The 19944-nt window shown below is 40.2% G+C and overlaps 2 protein-coding genes across 2 annotated transcripts in view; one reads left to right on the top strand and one right to left on the bottom strand.

The window, feature by feature from the left end:
• DOCK8 (dedicator of cytokinesis 8) overlaps positions 1-19944 on the top strand; it is a 129582-nt gene that overhangs the window by 63680 nt on the left and 45958 nt on the right. Inside the window, exon 15 of the mRNA XM_018571256.1 lies at positions 18571-18688. Within this exon, the coding sequence (XP_018426758.1) occupies positions 18571-18688 (118 nt within the window). The remainder of the gene's footprint in view (positions 1-18570; positions 18689-19944) is intronic.
• LOC108799394 lies at positions 114-8573 on the bottom strand. Its single transcript, XM_018571257.1, has 4 exons — positions 8030-8573; positions 6407-6517; positions 2908-2989; positions 114-138 (listed from the first exon to the last, which is right to left on the bottom strand). The coding sequence occupies exons 1-4, from the start codon at positions 8507-8509 to the stop codon at positions 128-130; spliced, it is 684 nt and encodes a 227-aa protein (XP_018426759.1). The 5' UTR covers positions 8510-8573; the 3' UTR covers positions 114-127.

Below are 19944 nucleotides of genomic sequence, written 5' to 3'. Positions count from 1 at the left end.
TTGTTGTCATCATATAGCAAATCTCAGACAAATAAATTATATCTTGGTTTCTCTTCCGGGCTCCATCATACAAACACAGGATCCGCGAATAGTGTTTCTTTTGTGTGACTGAGGAGATGCATTTTCTTCAGTTTTGTGCTGTTTAAAGAAAATATTAGCATGATGTCAGATTTGACTCGTATACCTATAAAACAGTTCTATCATAAGAAGATCTCCGGGCATAAATATTCTTAACCTTTGCAGTGGGGCTACACCTGCACTGCAAGGGTTACGTGCTCTTTTTTGTCTAGGGAGGAAAATAACAAAGATATACACCAATGGAATGTCCCTCTAGGTCCTCACATCCTATACACTGTATATAGGATTTGGTGACTCACAGGACCTCAGACCACTAGGAAGAGAAACTGAAGGGACTGCTGCAAGGGTCAGGTGAGTATATCTTTGTTATTTTCCTCCCTAGACAAAAACAAGCACTTAATCCTTGCAGTGCAGGGGTAGTCCCACTGCAAGGCTTAAGAATATTTATACCCGGAGTTCTTTTTTCAGTTGGTATGCATAGTAATATACACCATTCAGCTATAACATTATTACCATTGACAGGTGAAGTGAAAAACATTGATTATCTCGTTACAATGGCACCTGGAAGTGAGTGGGATATATTAGGCAGCAAGTGAAGATTTTGAGGGGAACTTATCAAAACTGGAGCAGACAGAATCTGGAGCAGTAACCTATGGCAACCAATCAGCTTCTCTTTTCAGTTTGTCCAGTTAAGCTTTGAAAATGAAAGAGAGAAGCAGATTCGTTACTATGGGCAGTTGCTCCAGAATCTGTCTACTCCCGTTGTAATAAATGTCCCTCTTTGTTCAAGAAGTTGATGTGTTGGAAGCAGAAAAAATGGGCAAGCATAAGGATTTGAGCAACTCTGACAGGGGTCAAATTGCGGTGGCTAGATCAGTTGGTCAGAGCAACTCCAAAACTGCATTTCTTGAGGGATATTCCTTATCTGCAATAGTCAAAAACCTAACAAAAGTGTTACAAGAAAGGATTAAGGTCAAGGCTCATCATGGGTGGCCAAGGCTCATTGGTGCACCTGGAGAGCAAAGGCTGGCCCATGTAGACCAATGCAATAGAAGAGCTACTGTAGCTCAAATTGCTGAAAAAGTAAATGTTGGTTCAAGTGGAAAGGTGTCTGAACACATAGTGCATGTCAGTTTTTGCAGATGGGGCTGCGGGAAAGGGCTATCAATGTGTATCGCTGGCTGAGTTTTAACAGCAGATCACACCCCTTCTAATTGGAAAATTATTATATTAAGATATTGGATATGTTATATTTTGAAACTTGGAAAATTAATACAATCTTATGCATACTACAAGAAAGCCAAAGTTACACAATTATTTACAAGAAGCTATTAGCTATATATTTGCTGTATTATAACCAAGGACATCATGGCATGCCAACATAGCAGATGCTGGTGGCTAGTTTATCCATGGTAGCAAAAAATACCTTGTATCATTCTAAATGTGAAAATATGCAACTCCTTCAGTTATTTTCTGTCTTTATCCAAAATTACAGTTTATGCAAGAGGGATAGGGTAATCATACATGGCCTGATCCATGGAAGCAATATGACAAATTTGAAGTGCAATGTCAAAAGGTAAAGTGACACTAAACTCAGGGGTTAAATCTTAAAAAGGCATTCAAGTACCTTAACTATTAACAAAAATCTTATTTGTGTATCACTCGGCTGTAGATCCTCAAATCATCTCTGAATTGGTGCTGACACCAATGGATGAGTGGCACTTTAAATCGTGTGTTCTCACTGTTCGGGCCATGTGTTCTGTGTGTGTGTGTGACCTATGTGTTGTATGTGCACTGAATGTTCTGTGTGCTCGGAGTATGTTTTTAGTGTATGTGCACCGAGTGTTCTGATTGTGCATGTTCTGCTGGGTTAAGAAAAACCTCTTAGTGTGTGTGATGGCCAGTGTGCATATGTATGTGTATGTTGTTCTTCTCCATCTCTCCTCACGTAAAGTGACAGAGGTAAATCTTAAAAATACATTCAGGTACCTTAACTATTAACAATAATGTATCTTATTTGTGTATCACTCGGCTGTAGATCCTCAAATCATCTCTGAATTGGTACTGACACTGTCCTTCCTTCTGGAGGGTGGCTACATTTGTTCCCCATGGTCCCCGTGTGTGTTGTATAGTAGCCACTGCTCCAAGCTCACTGCTCTGATGGACTACAATCTCACATTTAGTTTACTAATTTGTATTGAGACTGTAGTCCATCACAGGAGTGAGCTTGGAGCGGTGACTACTTTACAACACATACAGGGACCATGGGGAACACAAGTAGCCACCCTCCAGAATCCCTGCAGGGATTCCCCCCCTCCCCTCTCTGATCCCCCAGTGATGACTGGAGGAACGGACACGGGAGGGGGCGGGTACAGCTGGCTGTGCCTCTAGATAGGCAGAGCCAGCTGTCACTCACGCAGCTTTCTCGAAATCTCGAAAGCATTGTTGGGATACATCCCGGCTAGCTCACGACATAATGAGCTGTGGTTAGTAGTTTTACTACTATAGTTGCTGTGCTCTACTATTACAACAGAAATGGGCAGCATGGTGGCTTAGTGGTTAGCAGAAATGATGTCCTAATTCAAATAACTAGCAATTCCTAACAATTTGCAGGAAAGTTGTATGTTCTGCATTTCCATGGGTTTCTTTAGCATAAGATAAGCATTTAATAAGGTTTCCTTCAACAGTCCAACAACATGCAGATGGGTTAAGTCACTGTAGAGTGCGTGTCCATATGTGTGCTTATATGATTGTGGTAAGGACATTACATTGCAAGCCCCTTTTGGGTTTATTAATGGTTCAAAATGTAAAAGGAAAATGAGTACTTACGCTTGAAGATGCGTCCATCTTTACTACCCTCTCGAAGACCTAGATTGCGTCTCTTTTTGGTCTTCAGGTTTTTTGAGCGGGTCTGCATAATAATGTTCAAGTCAGTATGCATCAATTAAATATTTAAAAAATGTCATTCTTTGACTTTCAGGTTTCCTTTTTTTTTACAGTTTAAAGGATTTTGAATTTTATTATGATTTGTTAGTGACTAATAACATTCATTAATTTAACATCATAGATATCCCACTTTTAATATAATCCTACACATAGAAGATAATAGACTTGACATAACATACATTTAGATTTATAATTGTACACAACTCTAGTTGTGTAGTGGTTCTAGTCTAATGAATGGATTTTAAAGTGGGGAAGGGACTTTACCTACATTGTTTTAGACTACGCCAATAGTTTGAAGCAGTTATTGGTCAGCAGATCTTATTTTTGTGATTTATTTATAAATGTGTTATGCAGCTCTGAAAACCACAACTGGTGCAGCGTAAAGATGAGGTTTGGCCCACCTCCGAAACGTAGCTGTTTATGGTTTTTCTGCTAGATAATTTCTATGAATTTTCTAAAAGATTTTATTCAATTAGTGACCAGTGAACTGGGATATGATATTTTAAAGGAGAACTATGGGGTCAGTGTTTTTCCCCATAGTTCTCCTTATGGTAACGCGAGGACACAAACTGGCGTCCTCCTGTTACCCTAAGCTCAGTATACCGCGAGCTACAGCTCGCAGTATACTGAGACGCCACAGCCGGAGCGGATCCCGATGTAGATGACGGGATCCGCCCAGCTGCGTGAGTGACAGCTGGCTCTGCCTATCTAGAGGCAGAGCCAGCTGTACCCGCCCCCTCCCCCGTCCGTTCCGCCAGTCAGCGCTGGCAGATCGGAGCGGGGAGAGGGGAATCCAGCCCCTCCCCCTGTCACGGCAGAGAGCCGTGACAGGATCGAGAGGCGAGCGAACCCGGTATGTGTTCGCTCACCTCCCGATCTACTGAGCCGACCTGTGACAGTCTCATTGTCACAGGTCGGCTAGAACTATGAGGTGAGTGAAAAGCACTCACCTCATAGTTCTCCTTTAAGTAAACAAACTATTACTAAGTGTGCAAATGTCTTTTTAAACGTGACCATAGATATGAGATGACAGTTGTCCATCGCACCCAAGCTTGCGCAGCTGAATGTGTCTATGACCAACAATAGTTTAGATCTTGGTTTAATGAAGAGGTAGGAGGTCCAAATTCCCTGTACCAATGTGGTAGACATCAGGGGAGGACAATATTTATTTCCACTGTAAGTTGCAGATAACCGTCCCTGCCTATTGGGATTCCTGAGCCAAGAAGAACCTGTAGCTCCTTCAGCAATTGGCTGGTGTTATGAAAATGAGCCAAGAAGAACCTGTAGCTCCTTCAGCAATTGGCTGGTGTTATGAAATAATCAGCACACCTTTTGTTTTATAGACCTCTTCCTCTGGAACCATTAGCCTATGATACACAGGCTGATATCGGCAAAGCATGGTGCTCACACTAGGACACCCAGCCAGATTTCTATTAAATAACTTACAGGCAATTTAACTTAAATGAAATTGCCTGTAATTTGCCAACATCAACTAGATGCAGATCCAGGCCAGATCTCAATTTCTCTGCCCCACAGATGTTCATCTCTAGTGATCAGTCCACCTTTTGACTGGCAGGGAATACCAAGGTTAGTCTTTTGTATGCACTATACTGATAACTGCCATCCTAAACTGTGTTATGTTTATGGGTACCATTTAAGCTGGCATAACACAAGTGTTTCTGATTTATTTGTTTGCAAACAGTCATATTTACAGATGACTTTCATCAAACATCTTCATGTACTGTTCAGTGTAGATTGTTGTGAGCAACCCATAACTTATCACCAGATTATGTTTAAAATGGGATACGATCTCCAACATATCAGATACTTTTCATTACCATTTTTTTTTTTAAACTAACGTTACTATGTAAACACTTGTATCCAATACATTGTCATTGTTTTTAGTACTGTGCAGCATTACCTTACCATGTGTGAGAGCTGTAATGTGGAATTCCAGGATATTTCCCCAGTCAATAACCTAAAGTTAAAAAAACCGAAAACCTAACAAATCTAACTCCTTTCCTCCTCTTCCTCTTTCTGTAGGGGTCCCCCAAGATTCGGTCCCTGGACCTCTTCTCTTCTCTATCTACACCACCTCTCTTGGTCAGTTAATAACCTCAAATGACTTCCAATACTATCTCTATGACACTCACATCTATCTTTCTACTCCACAACTCACCCCCTCAGTGTCCTTGCGTGTCGCTAATCTACTAACTGACATATCAGTCTGAATGTCACAACACTTCTTAAAACTCAACCTTTCAAAAACTGAGCTCATGATATTTCCTCCTGCACGTGCACCTTCCCCCAACTTTTCCCTTGAGATTGATAACACAACTATCAAACCCTCCCTCAATGCCAAGGTGCTAGGTGTCATCCTTGACTCAGACCTCACCTTTCTGCCCCACATCCAATCCCTATCCAAATCCTGCCGCCTTCACTTTTTTAACATCTCCTAAATACGCCCCTTCCTCACCAATGAAACCACAAAACTACTCATCCACTTACTTGTTATCTCCCGTCTTGACTATTGCAACTCCCTCCTCATTGGCCTAACTCTACACTGGCTATCCCCGCTTCAGTCTATCATGAATGGTGCTGCTAGACTCATCCATATAACCAACCGCTCAGTGTCTGCAACCCCCCTCTGCCAATCCCTCCACTGGCTTCCAATAGCCCAAAGAATTAAATTCAAATATTAGCAACCACTTACAAAGCCATTCAAAACTCTGCCCCTGGCTATATCTTTAAACCTTGTCTCAAAGTATCACCCTAACCATCCCCTCTGCTCTTCAAAAGACCTTCTGCTTTCCAGCTCCCTTGTCAACTCCTCCCATGCTCGCCTCCAGGACTTCTCTAGAGTCTCTCTCATCCTCTGGAACTCTTTACCCCAACCTGTCCATCTTTCTCCCACTCTGACTGCCTTTAGGCGATCACTTAAGACTCGGCTCTTCAGGGAAGCCTATCCCACCTCAAAAGAACCACTGAACCATCATGTTCTCATGCAATTCATCCCCACACAGTTACCTCCTCATGTATCACTTGCCCCTCCCTTTTAGATTGTAAGCCTTCACAGCAGGGCCCTTCTTACCATCTTGTCTTGAATTGTATTGTAATTTCTAAATTCTGTCTAATAATAATAATATGTATTCCATGTATGCATAAGCTGCTATATATCTTTTAGAGGAATGTGTTTCCAGCTGTAGCCTTGTCAGTCCTATGTTTACATAGCATAATGCCACAATAGTAAGATGTGTGTAAAGCCAAACGTGATCAGATAGGATCACCCACAGACATAAAAGAATATTTTGTTTCTTCCTGAAATATTATTGTAAAACCATCACAGAAATATGTTTAAGTTATAGCTCTGTTGTTCACTTACCTTCCTTAATAATCTTTGTATTTTGGCTTCCTGAGAATTGATGTGGTCTTGATGGCTGTCCACTATTGTCTGGAGTGTATCAATCTGCATATTTTGCTTTTCAATTATTGCCTGCAAAAGGGAAAGTTTGTTGTGGATATTTAATTTGTACTAGTATATGGTAAATTAATTTAACACATCTCAGATATCGGTGAGGATGCATTTAATAGAATACATTTAAAATTGAAAATCTCAACTGTTGTGTTAATATGTAGTTCATTAATTATTTATATTGTGTAGTCATTGGTCAAAGTACACCTATAATGAGAGAAACATAGTGGAAACCAAGACTGTCCTCTTTCTGGAAATGTTTGTTGCTTGGGTATGTCTGGTATCAATAGTCCTGACTCCTTTACCTGGATCAAGCAAATAGGGAATGAAAATAATAAAAAAAATGTACAGTTTCTTAACTCTATACTTAATCCATGTTGGATCAGCATGGCAGCCAAGCAATAAGCAGTTTTAGGATCAATCAACAATGACAGCCTATACAATCCTCCTATGGCACGTGTACTGTAAATGTATCTTCACACTAAAGATCACTATGCTTTTGGTTTCAAAATAGGGAGAACTGGAATCAAGAAACAAAAGTTAGCTTAAGAAGACACCAGTCAGGTTCTACATTTCATTATGTAGGCTGAATTGGCAGCAGCTTATTTTCCTTTGCCCCATTTTTCTGCCCAAGCAAATCTAAAATGTGGTCTTCATAGACCACAAACAATGCATGATTTCCAGTCCTCTTCAAAGAATCATATGCAAAAATAAGTGTGTGTTTTTAAATGTTTTTTAACTAGTATACATACTGTTAGTCATCCCAGCTCCCAGAATTAGGGACACAAGCTTAACACACACACTAAAAAAAGCTGAAGCTTTCTGTACCCTAACTGGTTATTCTATGTCCTAGGTTTGTAACCTGTGATTTGGGACACCAAAAAGAGCATTTCCAGATTTTAAGGGAAAAAAATACATAGAATTTTAAATAAAAATATATTTTTGAGCCTAAACATAATGGTAAGCTGACAGATGGGGTCCCCAGCCATAGTATACAGATACTTGGCACCCCAACATCAGATTAGTTGAGCACCTCTGCTCTGAATGGCAATATTATAATTGCTGCTTAGCAAGCAATTCAGTTGCACTCAGTTGCATAGAAAGCAATATTACTAGTGCTACAAATTTAAAATCCAGGCTAATATTTATGAAAAACTAAGCATAATATGTGTGTACATCCAAAAATACAAATTGGATTTACCAAAGTTGTAAGAACAGCATAATTTATACTTTTTTGTTACCAAGAGAGTGCACATATTGTAGCAGTACCTTATTATTCATCAATTAAGTCGCTACAACCTGAAAAAAATATATATGTAAATTTTTCTCCACAACCAACACAATACAGAATTACCTACATAATGTGTGTTACTAAAAGCTGGAACACATTATTTCTGTCTAGGAATATTGACAGCAATAAAAGATAATGTATTATTCCTGTTAGCCAATATCAAAAACTACATCCGTTATAGAGCCCTTTGTCTTATTAAATAGAACAATTACTTTTGAATGAATGCGATCCCAGGTTCTTACCAGAATATGTGATGTGTTGACAAAGAATTCTCTCTCTTCTCTTGTATCCAGAGCTGTCTCTACCTTCTTTTCTAGAGGCTTGATCGTGTTATCGAGAGATGCTCCTTCTTTCTGCAACTTAACAAGTTCTTCAGATATTTCTGCAAGAACCTCATACATCTTATCATTATCTTCAAAGCCTCTTGCTTTGGTGTCAAGTTCTTCCCCAAGTTTACTGGTTTGTTTTATTTGCTCTGACAGATTTGCCAGGGATGAGTTAAACTGCTTCAGTTGCTGGAAAATACTGCTGATCTGCGTTTTGGTGTAGTTAACTTCTCTTCTTAATCCTGTTCCAATCTGCAGAAGACTTTCTGAGAGTAGGTTGACTTCATTCTTAGGGTAGAAGTGCAGCTCTGGGTTTTGCAATGCCCAAGATTTCTGGACAGGTATACCTAGGAGGCATATTAAATACAGCAGAGAAAAGGTTCCAGTGGCTGGCATCGTAGTGCTTTGGCTGAAAGTAGAGTGTAAAAGAAAGTTATCAGTGTGGTCCTTCTACTTTTGAGGCAGGAGATCTGTATGAGCCAGGACAGCAAGTCAGGCTGAATCAGTGTTCTCTAAATTCCTCAGATTAACTCTTTGCTGAATGAGGACAGCTGTCACTTCCAAGTTTGGGAATATTCTATCACTGCAAGGTACATATTAATAAGTCATAAAATACCATGTTGTATCTTATGTACTGAATAAAAACAGTTCATATAAGTTGATTTTGGTGCTTTTTAAAGTTCTAACAATACGAGTCTTTATTTAAAAAAAGTACTAAATGATATGTATGTAATAATTCATTTATACATTACATGAGGTAGAAGATTGTAGCGCAGACCTAGTTAAAGATTGCATGAATCATTTCCAAACCAGCAACCTTTTTTTTTTTATTATTCCATTTTTACTAAAATAGATATATGAAGAAAATACAGATTTGCACATTTGGAAGTTCTTTAGTAAATCGACTTGTGAAAGGAACCTCTAAGGGTAGAAATAGGAAAGCTGCCACTGCTGATTTGTTTTAAAAGTTGAAATCGCCAGGAGCAATAGTGAATCTCTTCCCTATGAATTTGACGGGACAGTAGTTCAGACTTAACTGACTGTATGTTTGAGCCAGGCCATTGACTTGCTAGCTAGTGAAGCCAAGACGGAGATGCCAGTCCACTGCTTGCATACTTAAAAACCTGTCCGCAGCTGAACCTCCCTTTTTTCTTTCACTATACAATTACTTTAATTTCAGCATTATACTAGGTAATATCCAATTTTCCTTCATTTGATTTATACGGTAAATATACTATATGTGTGAATTGATAAGCACATGTTAGGATTTGGCCAGTTATGGACCATCACAAAGTACATGCTAAGGCAGAACTATAGGCAGCTAAATACACAGTTGAAAACATATGTGTGTGAACTACTTCATCTGTCACAAGATCTTTAATTCTGTTAAGCCACTGATGAAATTCACACACCCCTAGCAGACCGCACAGTCAGACCATCCCCATCTCTGCATAACAGTAGAATATGATTGGCTTACAGTGTTGCTAATTCTTCCCCCAATCAGAATTCTGCTGTGCAGAGGATTATAGGTCTAATATAAAAATAGAAGGAGATGATATTAAATACTTTTTGATGAATGTGTAATTGGACTAAATGTGGGTATTTTATAGTTACTTATAGCTGTGTTTTACGTAAAACATATATAGTTTCAGACATCACAGGCAGTGACTGCTAAACTCTTTTACAGTTTACATGTGCTGTGTAGAAATGTCTCACTTTTTCCATAAAACAATCAAAGCACTGTCCACTTCACTTCCAGCTAAACACTACTACAAATAGAAGTATCCACTTCCTGCATTAGTTTCTCTTTGATAATGATTTCTATCATATCTGCATATTTTGGTTTCCTGTGAAATATCTATTTATCTATCTATCTATCTATCTATCTATCTATCTATCTATCTATCTATCTATCTATCTATTCCTCTCCTCTCTGTCTATCTATCTATCTATCTATCTATCTATCTATCTATTCCTCTCGTATCTATCTATCTATCTATCTATCTATCTATCTATCTATCTATCTATCTACTACCATAGCACTTCTCCAAATTATTCTTCATATGTATCTGGCCAGTGTTTGTACCATGTCTTACTGTGGTAAGTGAGGAGTTAAGCTTTATTCATAAATTAAACACCCCCTCAAAATCCAAGATTCAAGTTAGCAGGAAAATTCACCACTCGCACAGTGTGCATGCCTCCTTTATTCCACAGGCGCAGCCAGCTTGTGCTGGAACAGATACAGTTTGTTGAGTGTAGTAGTGGCTAACGTCTGGTTGTACAGAGACGTTTTCTGTAGTATGCAGTGTGCTGACCAGTATACATATGCGAGATACAAAATATTAAACTTTAGAGGAGTATTGGTAACTTTATTTGATAATTTGGTATGTTACAATATTATTAAAATGTATACATTACACTTGCCCATGGGTAGGTGCTAAAAGAGAAATCTTTTTATGGAACATAATAATAATATGGAATCCACTTTTTAAAAGTGGATTCCTGGGCTCTAAAGCTGACTAAGGTTTCAAAGCCTCAATTATTTTTTTTCTTCTGAGTTACAATGTATTTTGCATCTGTTTTTGGTGTCCCCTAAAGCAGGCGCATGGCTATCCAGAGACATATAATGCTTACTGAACTGGAGACCATTACCTCGGTTGAGCATGTTTGTTTTACAGAGTACCCAGAGTAACGGTCTCAAAATCCAGGTAGACCCTAAGGCTGGGTTCACACCTGGGCATCTTTCAGCGCTGATCAAAGCGCTGAAAAACGCTCAAGAAGTGAAATCCTATTAATCCCTATGGGCATGGTTCCCACCTGGGCGTATTTCAGCGAGATTTGTCGCGCTGAAAAACGCCCTACGAGCGAAAAAGTACTTGAGCTTCTTTTTCGCGCGTAGGGGCAGATTTTAGCGCGTATCCATTGGTATTCCCGAGTGTGGCTCGGGTTTAATTTTCTGTAACAAAGCGGTAACCCAGAGCCACACTCGGGAATACAGCGTAGGTCTTACCTTGTCCGCGATCCCCACTGTGTCCTCGGCCGCTGCGGGCATCTGTCTTCCGGATTCCATCCCTTGCGAGCGTCCGCAACGCAGGGGGGCGGAACCGGTGGGAAGTTTACAAGTTTAAAAAAAACAAACGGAAAAACAGATAGAGGAAAAAAAGGAAAAGAAAAAAAAATCATACCGCCAGTGAGGTTAAAAAACGCGCTTTGAACGCGCGTTTCATTGGACAGAAAAACATGCTTCAAACGCAAGTGCAAAAACGCGCATTAAAACACGCCTATTAGGAACGCCCAGGTGTGAACCCAGCCTAAGAGGACTAACCTGAGAACCATATTTGTATAAGACTATGTTTCCATTTTCAAATGCAGTGCTTCAAACGTTTTTGTTTTCACTGATCTACAGCAAAAGCAGTGCTTTTTCCTCTACAGCTTTTATTGCATCTGTCTATGCTGTCTCTTGAAATAGAAGCAAAGCAACCTGCTAAGTGTGAATGCTTTGTGCCAATATAACTCTTGCAGCAAGCACTAAAATAGTGTTAAACTAATTGAAAAATGTTTACCAATCTATATGCCACGCTATACACAAATCCTTAATGTGCAAACTAAACATATATAAAGAAAAAAAATCCCAAAGTGATTCAATATTATATGTCAACTCAAAACATAAAAGAACTTCACTTCAGTCCTTTACAGTGTCTACAGTCCAAACATTAGCGACACTTCAAAATGTGCAATGCTCCATATGTGCCGATTAATGCATGGTTTCCACCAGTCCTCAACAACTGCTATCACCACCAATGTGCAGAAGTGCCTTCACCACTGATGTGAGCACCTTCCAGAGAGCTGCTCACTGGATAAGACCTTATTTCCAAGGTCTTACAATGCAAATCCCCTTTCAATTTTGTAGCGGGCGAGATAATACCCAGATCCGTGGCAGCCACTTGATCACTCCTCTCGCCGTCTCTCTCTCACAATATGGTAACCATATATAAGGCAAAAAGGGGACCCATAGTGCACACCGTTCATACACAAACAAATGACAGTAAACACTTTGTTTTCCGGTATTCAGCTACCCGGAACCTCCATCTAACCGGCACAAAAAAAATCCCTTGTGTACTCACTGTTCTGCTGATCTGCCACCTTCAAGGAGAGGGATAGTGGAGCATGGAAAGGTACAGGAATGGGCTGAAAAGTGCTGGATTATCCTGGGAATGACTGTCTGAACGATCTCTGAAAACTGCTGTGTTATCCTGGAAACAAGCGCCACCTAGTGATCACTCCGAGTACTTCTACTGGTTTAGAGTACAATATACTGTTATGGTATGGTTTAGTATGGGGTATAGCATTAGTTAAACACATTTTTATTAGTAACTCTCAAGCGACCAGAAACTATATTGATCCGGAATCTACCAATCCCTGTGGATGCCGGATAATGGGGAGTTTACTGTATTTATGAAAATACTACTCACATAAAACGTAATCACATAAAATCTTTAAACATTTCTGGCCGCAGCCGCCTCACCGGGAGCTCCATCCCATTCTCTCCTCCTAGTCTTTGCTAGCCCACGCCATTCCCAAACTCCACTCTAGTGACTTCGTCAGTGGTGGCAAAGCAACCTATCAGTATATAGTTTTTTGCCAGACTTGTGGCAGTTGTACAGAGTTTTGGCGAAACATCCATGGTTGTATGCACCATAATGGGCCAGTGCCTAGTGAAGCAGGGTAAGGGGCAACACCAAACTTTAAGGCTGGGTTCATGTTCTTGCTCTGCGGTAGAGCCCACAAACTTGCAATGGTAAGCGGGGGTGCTTTTTATTGTTAATGGCACCCCAATGCACCTACGTTGCCGCACCACAACACAGAGCAATGCACTATACTGCGTTGTAGTGCTCTGCGTTGCAAAAAATAATGTATGCAACTTTTTATGTGTACATCCACACCCAGTTAGAAGGTTTTATTTCTTAAGTGTCTGTGCTTTTAATGATTCTGTAAGGTTAATAAAACATGTTAGCAGCAAAGCATTCCATCCATTGTCTTTGTAATCTGAATCATGAAACATCATGCAGAGCTGAGCTCTTTGGAGGGGACATACTAAAGTTAGATGGAGTACAGCCAGAACACAGCAGATGTTATATTCCTGAAAAGGACTGCTTATTGGAAAGCTGTAGTATGTTTATCATTTTTAGATATATTTATGAATGAGTCATTTTTTCTTCTATCACCTTTTTCATAAATATACTGCCTCATATGTACAATAAGGCAGCATATTTTCTCATTACATGTGCAGAGTCTTCCTCCAGCTCAATAGTACTACACAGTGACTAACATTCTTTTCTCAGTACAGGTCTATGGGTCAGGTCTGACTGGTCGAAAGTCAAACTCTCTATAAGACTGACTAAGCACATCTCAGGATCCTTAAATTATATTTCCACTTTTTCAGTCAAATGTGAGAAAACCCCTCTATATGTTTGTAAGTGCTCACATTCACTCATAACAAACAATTTAAAAAAAAATATTTCTTACCTTTTAGATGTTTTGTTGCAGCAGGTGACATGGCTGTATCCAAGTTTTTCTGAGCACCTTCACAGTGATCTGTCCTTATAGAAAGAATTAAGTTGGCCATACACTGTAATATTTTCTTCGTTCAACCAGCAGGCTGAACAAAGAAAATATAACAGATTCCTCCATCCACGCTTAACAGCGTGGATGGAGGAATCACCCCTATTGTATGCTGACACTGGCCTCCGACCACTGTTGAAAGACCTGAAATTTGCTTGCAACTGATTGGCTGCAAGCATCATTCCGCTGAAGGTTTTCTAACTGGCTCCTTTTTGATTGAGGATTGCCTGGCACAAGGCAGAAGTGCCTTGAATTTTCACTTTGTTACTAAAGAGATTACCTTTTCCTTCCATGTATAATATTCCCATTGTGCATTGCTGGATATATGAGTTTAGCTTTCCCATTCAACACCTTTCCTTCGTGGACATCTGCAGCTTCATTTAGTAGGATATCAATTACTTTATGGAAATTATGTCATGAAAAAACTGAGAAATTCTGAGAAAGTAAATTCCAGATGAAAGTACAATTTCAGATAAAACATTGTAAAATGCTTGGAATCTAATTCTCATTTGTCAGTATGCAAAATTTCAGGGGGGAAAAATTAAGACATCTCTATTGGTAAAACTAGCTAGTATCTGTTGGCAGTTGAGGTCCAATTGTATTGAGAAGAAGGCATTGAGGTGAAATTGTACAGCATTCTGACAGTAAACATGGTTCATCAGACTTTTAGCACTGAATTCAATGATTAATATGGAAGGTGCACAATGGACTAACCAGAGAGTAGAGTACCCTGAAACTGTATGGCATACATAATCCCTTCTCCGAACGTCCTGGTAAACCCAAAGTGGTTTATAAACTGATTTTTTTTTTTGTTGATATTTTTGTGTGTCCTCTCGTTTTAATTTAGCACAGACAAATTACTTAATGTGTGCCCCAAGAGAGCTTATAATCTAATGACTTTATTGCAAGGTCATATGGCTAAAAATGACACAATTTTACAGGCAGTCCCCGGGTTACGAACAAGACAGAGAATTTGTATGTATGTTGGAACAGATACATTTTTTAAGTGTAACTGCAGCCCAAATGTGTTTGTTTGTTTGTTTGTTTCAGATATCATAGGGAAGGGTTAACCCCCTGTAAAGTTTGTTTTGCTGTGTGTGCCCCTGTTCAGAAGATTTCACTTCACTTTCTGTCCCTGTGACAAATGGACTTTAAAAATGTTGGGTTGTCGTGGAAACAAGGATTGGTGATAAAGCTTCAGTGGAGACACCTTTTTCCCATGATCACTCTTACAGGAGTGAATTCCCCTTCCTAGGGGTAGATTTCCTTTCACTTCCTTTTGTCTCAAGGACAGGAAGTGAGATTAAATTTTTCTAATGAGGATACAGGCAGCAGTAAAAACCTCACAGTGACCCGGAAGAAGAGGCGGGTACTCCTCGCCTGCACGTCTAACAGGAGCCAACTTCCTGTAATGTACATACAGTACTACAAACCAGACCCAAAAAGGCGGGCACTCCTCGTTGGCACGAGCGTGGCAGCATTACAACTACCCCTGCTGTACAATAATAGCCTCCGTTTGTAAGTAGGAGTCGGATGTAAGTCGGATGTATGTAACTCGGGGACTGCCTTTATATGGCATCCCTCTTACCAAACTTTTCACATGATGTGCTCTTCCTAAGGCCTCATGCACACTAGCAGGCTGTGTCTAAGCCCCAACAGAAGTTTTCTGGTAAGTATAAACAACTTTATGCTTCCCAGATCACTTTTTTCTGTGCTGGGCTTGCTTGTGTTTACACGCGTTTAGCCTCATAAAACTGGGCTCGTCGGACCGGGAACGCAGACATTTCTATTTTGCATAAACTGACCTAGACTGAAGGAACCTAGACGCTGCTGGATGCCTAGGTGTGCATTCAGTCATAGAAAAGCATTACATGAGTCCAGATGTGTTTAGAAATAAGCTCCAAACGCATCTGAACTCAGCGTTTTGGTAGGTAACGTGCATAAAGCCTCCAGAAATTAGTTAAAGCTTTCCAGTCATTTTTCATGTTTTCAGGATAACAGGGTTTTTTTTAATATCAATTTGTAGACCATCAATGGTGGTACATGTATGCCAGTCAGTTGAGACGGTTTTGCACTTCAAGCAAAAAAGGATTTTTAAGATGATGAAATGATGGCATTGTGCTTCGCACACTGATAGCTTTGTGCAGGAGTGAAAGTCTGACTGCTCTGATGCTGAGGCGCTGATTACAAAGGATTACCAGAGTTCTAGCATGCCTTGAACTTTGCCTTGCTTGGCAGGAAAGTAAGCCTTCACTCCAGGGCTAAAAATGCTATCCAGCAAAAAAAGCTTTTTTTCAGATGCAGTGGTGTGAGTGTGTGTCCCAATATTTGTCTGCAGATGCAAGCAGTGAAGTTATGACATAAATTAATCTCAGTTGAAGCTATTGAGACATATCCATTAAGGAGTACAGCAGAGTAGTGATATACACTGTTTTTGAATCCACAAATGTGGATACAGTGACATAGTCTATATAAGTCTGTATGCATTAGATTACCTTGTTGGAATGTTTTATACAATTGGATTCTTTAAACTATGGTTGCATTTTAATATGAATTTATTGATGGCTGCATACTGTTTGAAACCAGGATCTTACTTTTCACCCTAATAAAACCTTATTCCACTGTACACATGGTTCCCTTGACCCGTACAAGAATATACCTCCTTCAATGTAGCCAAAAGCCTTATTCCAAAATACTGTAAGCAGAGAGGCATCCCCGCCAAGCCAACCCCTTACCCCCATAAAGCAATGTCTGTTATGGATAGACCATTATTACAAGAATTTAGCTTTTGACAGATGCTTTGCAATATGGACCTGCTGGATTTTAATGCATCTACCAGGTGCACAATGGGCCTCTATCTGTTGGGATTATATATGCATTGATTCTTGTCCTCTTTTTCTCTTTCCTTACATTTGTATACTGCCGTGTCGTGTTTGTTCCCCATATTATGGAAAATATTATAACAACAGCTGCACTGGCAAAATTTTCTTTCAGTTCTTATACTGATTTTTATCATATATTGAATCATTTTACATTTACATGTTAATTAAAGTATATCTAAAGCCCAATCTATCTTTTTTTTGGAAACATTAGGTCCCATTCACACCTACAAATTCCTCTGTGAGACTCATGCAATCTACACAGTGCCGGAGGCACTCGATAATCCCATGACAGCTGTTACCGCCTGCAGCTGTTCGCAGTCCGTTCGCAAGCAATCACACAAGCTGTGATTACCTGTGGATGACCAGGTTGCGAACAGTTGGGCAGTGGAAACAGTCATTAATTTATACAACACCTCCCACCCGCAGCAGATCGCAAGAGTCTCACAGAGGAATTCATGAGACACTGTGATCTGTCCCCATTCGCAAGTGTGAATGGGGCCTTACACTCCTGTCAGGTTTTTTTTTTTTGCCATCTATGTCACTAGGGAGATTTCTCTTCACTTCTTGTCCTGTAGATAAACTGATCATTTAAAGTCATACTGAGAAATTATCTCTTGTTGGTTCACTTATCCTAAATTTTCTTAGCAAAGGATTATTTAAAAAACAACAGAAAACAGTACGGTTATTTTGCAGTACTGGACAAATGATCTACCCACGCACCTCTCATCCACACAACATAATATGAAGTCAAGAATTCAGTTTATCACAAATGTATTTATTCATCATTAATAATGCATCATGGATCTAATAGAAGTGTTGGTTTACATTCATTATTAGACTTTATAACTTTAAATAAGGATCAAGGATAACTATAATTATATTGGCTTAATAATGTGAGAAATTACACTTCCATCTGTAAACCATTGTCTCTGTGTTTGCTAGTGCACTGGAAAGCTGTGGTATGAAGCCTCACAGTTTAGGTTCCATAGCTGTCAAGTCTCATTGTGTGTCTGGACAAATGACCTTTACTCCCCCTTATAAAAACAACGTGACTGTTCATGTTCTTGTCTCCTAAAAACTGACAGAAATGCACAATTAGGACAGTATTGTATTACTAGAATCTCACTCATTGCCTAGGGCAGCAGGGTTAGAAGGGGAAACGCCAAGGTTCAAACAGTACATATTTTGATAACTTTTCCCTTACTTTGCCTCTTCTGTCCACGTCTGCACTTGTTGCCCAAATTTAGTAGGAGAACAGTAGGGGACGGAGGGGTGCAGCAGTTTCTTGGAGCCAGAGCTCTCTCTATAGTTCAGGAAACATGAAACCATCTTTTCATTCTCCATTTGTTTGTTGGTCAGTTCAGTTGAAAATTAGCTCTGCATACAAGGTCCCATTAAATGATATTAAAGTCAAAATGGTTTAAGATATTTCAAATGCTGATGAAATCACTTAAAATGAATGCTGCTTCTTGATATTTTTAAAGTTTTAGTTTCCTTTTTTAGAGTGACTCCCTTCTCAAGCAGACTGCTATGCAGTCACCTTTGTGTGTGCTAGTAAGCTGTGTGTGTCTCCACAAACACACAGGCACAGCAAATCCAGCTACCCGCCTCCTCCCTGGCCCCCTCTCCTCCCTCCTCTTCCCTAAGTTAGTAGATGAACAGTTGCTGGAGTCTGCTCTGTCCCTTGTGATCCTGCACTGGGCAGGAAGTTCAGGGAAGCTGAGCTGAGGGACTTGTAGCTGTTCAGAAACATGATGACTGTAAGTATTTGGTCAACAAAGTAAAACAATGCTTTGCTGGGCAATGTATATTTGTTTGATCTGGATTCATTATTGAAAAAAAAGTTTGAGAGTTTAACACTACTGTAAGTCTGCAGGTTTATTGTGAATGGGCTGCCAATGCACCACAACAGAACTATTTTTACTAAAGCATTTCTTCTATTATGTTTTTCAGGAACTTGCTCTATGTCTATCCGCAGAGACTGAATTTTGCAAATCGCCTTTCGTCTGCAAGAAACATTACTATCAAAATACAGTTCATGTGTGGGGAAGATACTAAGTGCTCTCTCCCGGTAACAACATCAGTTTGATTTTTAAAACTTTTGTTTACTTTATCTTAAGAAAGATGCAAATTATGCAAATCATTAAAAAAGAACTCCAGGAAAACTTTTTATTAACCCTTAAGTGCTGTGTCTAGGGCAAAAAGAACAAAGATATGCTCACCCAAAGCTCTGAGCCGGCCAGCTGTCACAGCGTTCCTCCAGCCTGCCTCCCTCTCCACAGCAGCATTGGAATCTTCCTCAGCATCCTCAGTCTGTGCACTATGTATATATATTGATGATTTACGGGACCTTAGACCGCTGCAGAGGAGGGGGAGAAACACTGGAAGGACGAGTCTAGGAAGAAGCTTAATAAAAAAAAAATTAATGTAGATCTTCTTTAAAGGAAATCTTCACTAAGAGAAATACAGGGGCTGTCATTGCTGATTTCCTTCTACATTTACTAGTTGCTTGCCAGTGTTTGACTTTATTACTTTCAGACCAAGAATAAGCATGCAGGTAAAGCAGTTAAGGTGAGGTCACAAATCATGACCTTGATACTTGCTCAAGTTCAGTACCCTATAAAATATTGAAGTCATTGGATCAGAATGACAGCCTGACAACTAGCCTTCTTAGAAGAAGAGGTCAACAATCCTAGATTCTCTCACTGAGGGTTTCCTTTGAAGTTTAAGTTTTTTTAAATAACATTTTAATGGTATACAGCAGGGGTGCCCATTAGGTCGATCGCGATCTACCAGTCGATCGCAAAGCGATCACTGGTAGATTGCGATGTCCTGTCCTCCCGCCATGGGGATTCTTCTCTGGATCTGTATGCAGCGGGGATCCGAGGAAAAATGAACAAAGCGCTGCAGCCGTCGGCTGGGGAGGGGGGCCTGGGGTTGGCGGAGGACGGAGCCGCTATCACAGAAGTAAGGGCGAGCGGTGAGGAGAGTGAGAGACGCTCGGCCAGGATCTGACAGCCGGCGGCTCTCTCTCTCTCCTCACCGCTCGGCCTTACTTCTGTGACAGCGGCTCCGTCCTCCCCCCGCGGCTGAAGTGCTTCCTTCACTTCTCCTCGGATACCCCGCTGCCTCTGCCCAGGAGAGCAGCGGGGATCCAGAGGAGAAGCTGAGCCCCCCTCTGTGCGTGGCCTAGTGATGGAGGATTGGTACATATCAGTGATATGTACCAATCCTCTGTGCAGGACAAACACTGGAGCGATCAGCTGATCACTCCAGCGTTTGTAAATAACTGGGGACACATAGTACTAGTTAAGAATGCACAGGAAG

This window comes from Nanorana parkeri, unplaced genomic scaffold (assembly GCF_000935625.1).
Source record: "Nanorana parkeri isolate BGI_ZX_2015 unplaced genomic scaffold, ASM93562v1 scaffold1713, whole genome shotgun sequence".
NCBI classification, from domain to species: Eukaryota; Metazoa; Chordata; class Amphibia; order Anura; family Dicroglossidae; genus Nanorana; species Nanorana parkeri.
Note: the sequence above shows the minus strand (reverse complement) of the source record. Positions and strands in the feature narration are given on the sequence as shown.

Excerpts from the sequence above, each read along its gene's own strand:
- LOC108799394 (XM_018571257.1), bottom strand. The coding sequence starts at position 8,509 with ATGCCAGCCACTGGAACCTTTTCTCTGCTGTATTTAATATGCCTCCTA. Across the intron at positions 6,518-8,029 it reads TCAACACATCACATATTCTG|GCAATAATTGAAAAGCAAAA; the intron begins GTAAGAACCTGG and ends TCCCTTTTGCAG. Across the intron at positions 2,990-6,406 it reads TACAAAGATTATTAAGGAAG|ACCCGCTCAAAAAACCTGAA; the intron begins GTAAGTGAACAA and ends ATTATTATGCAG.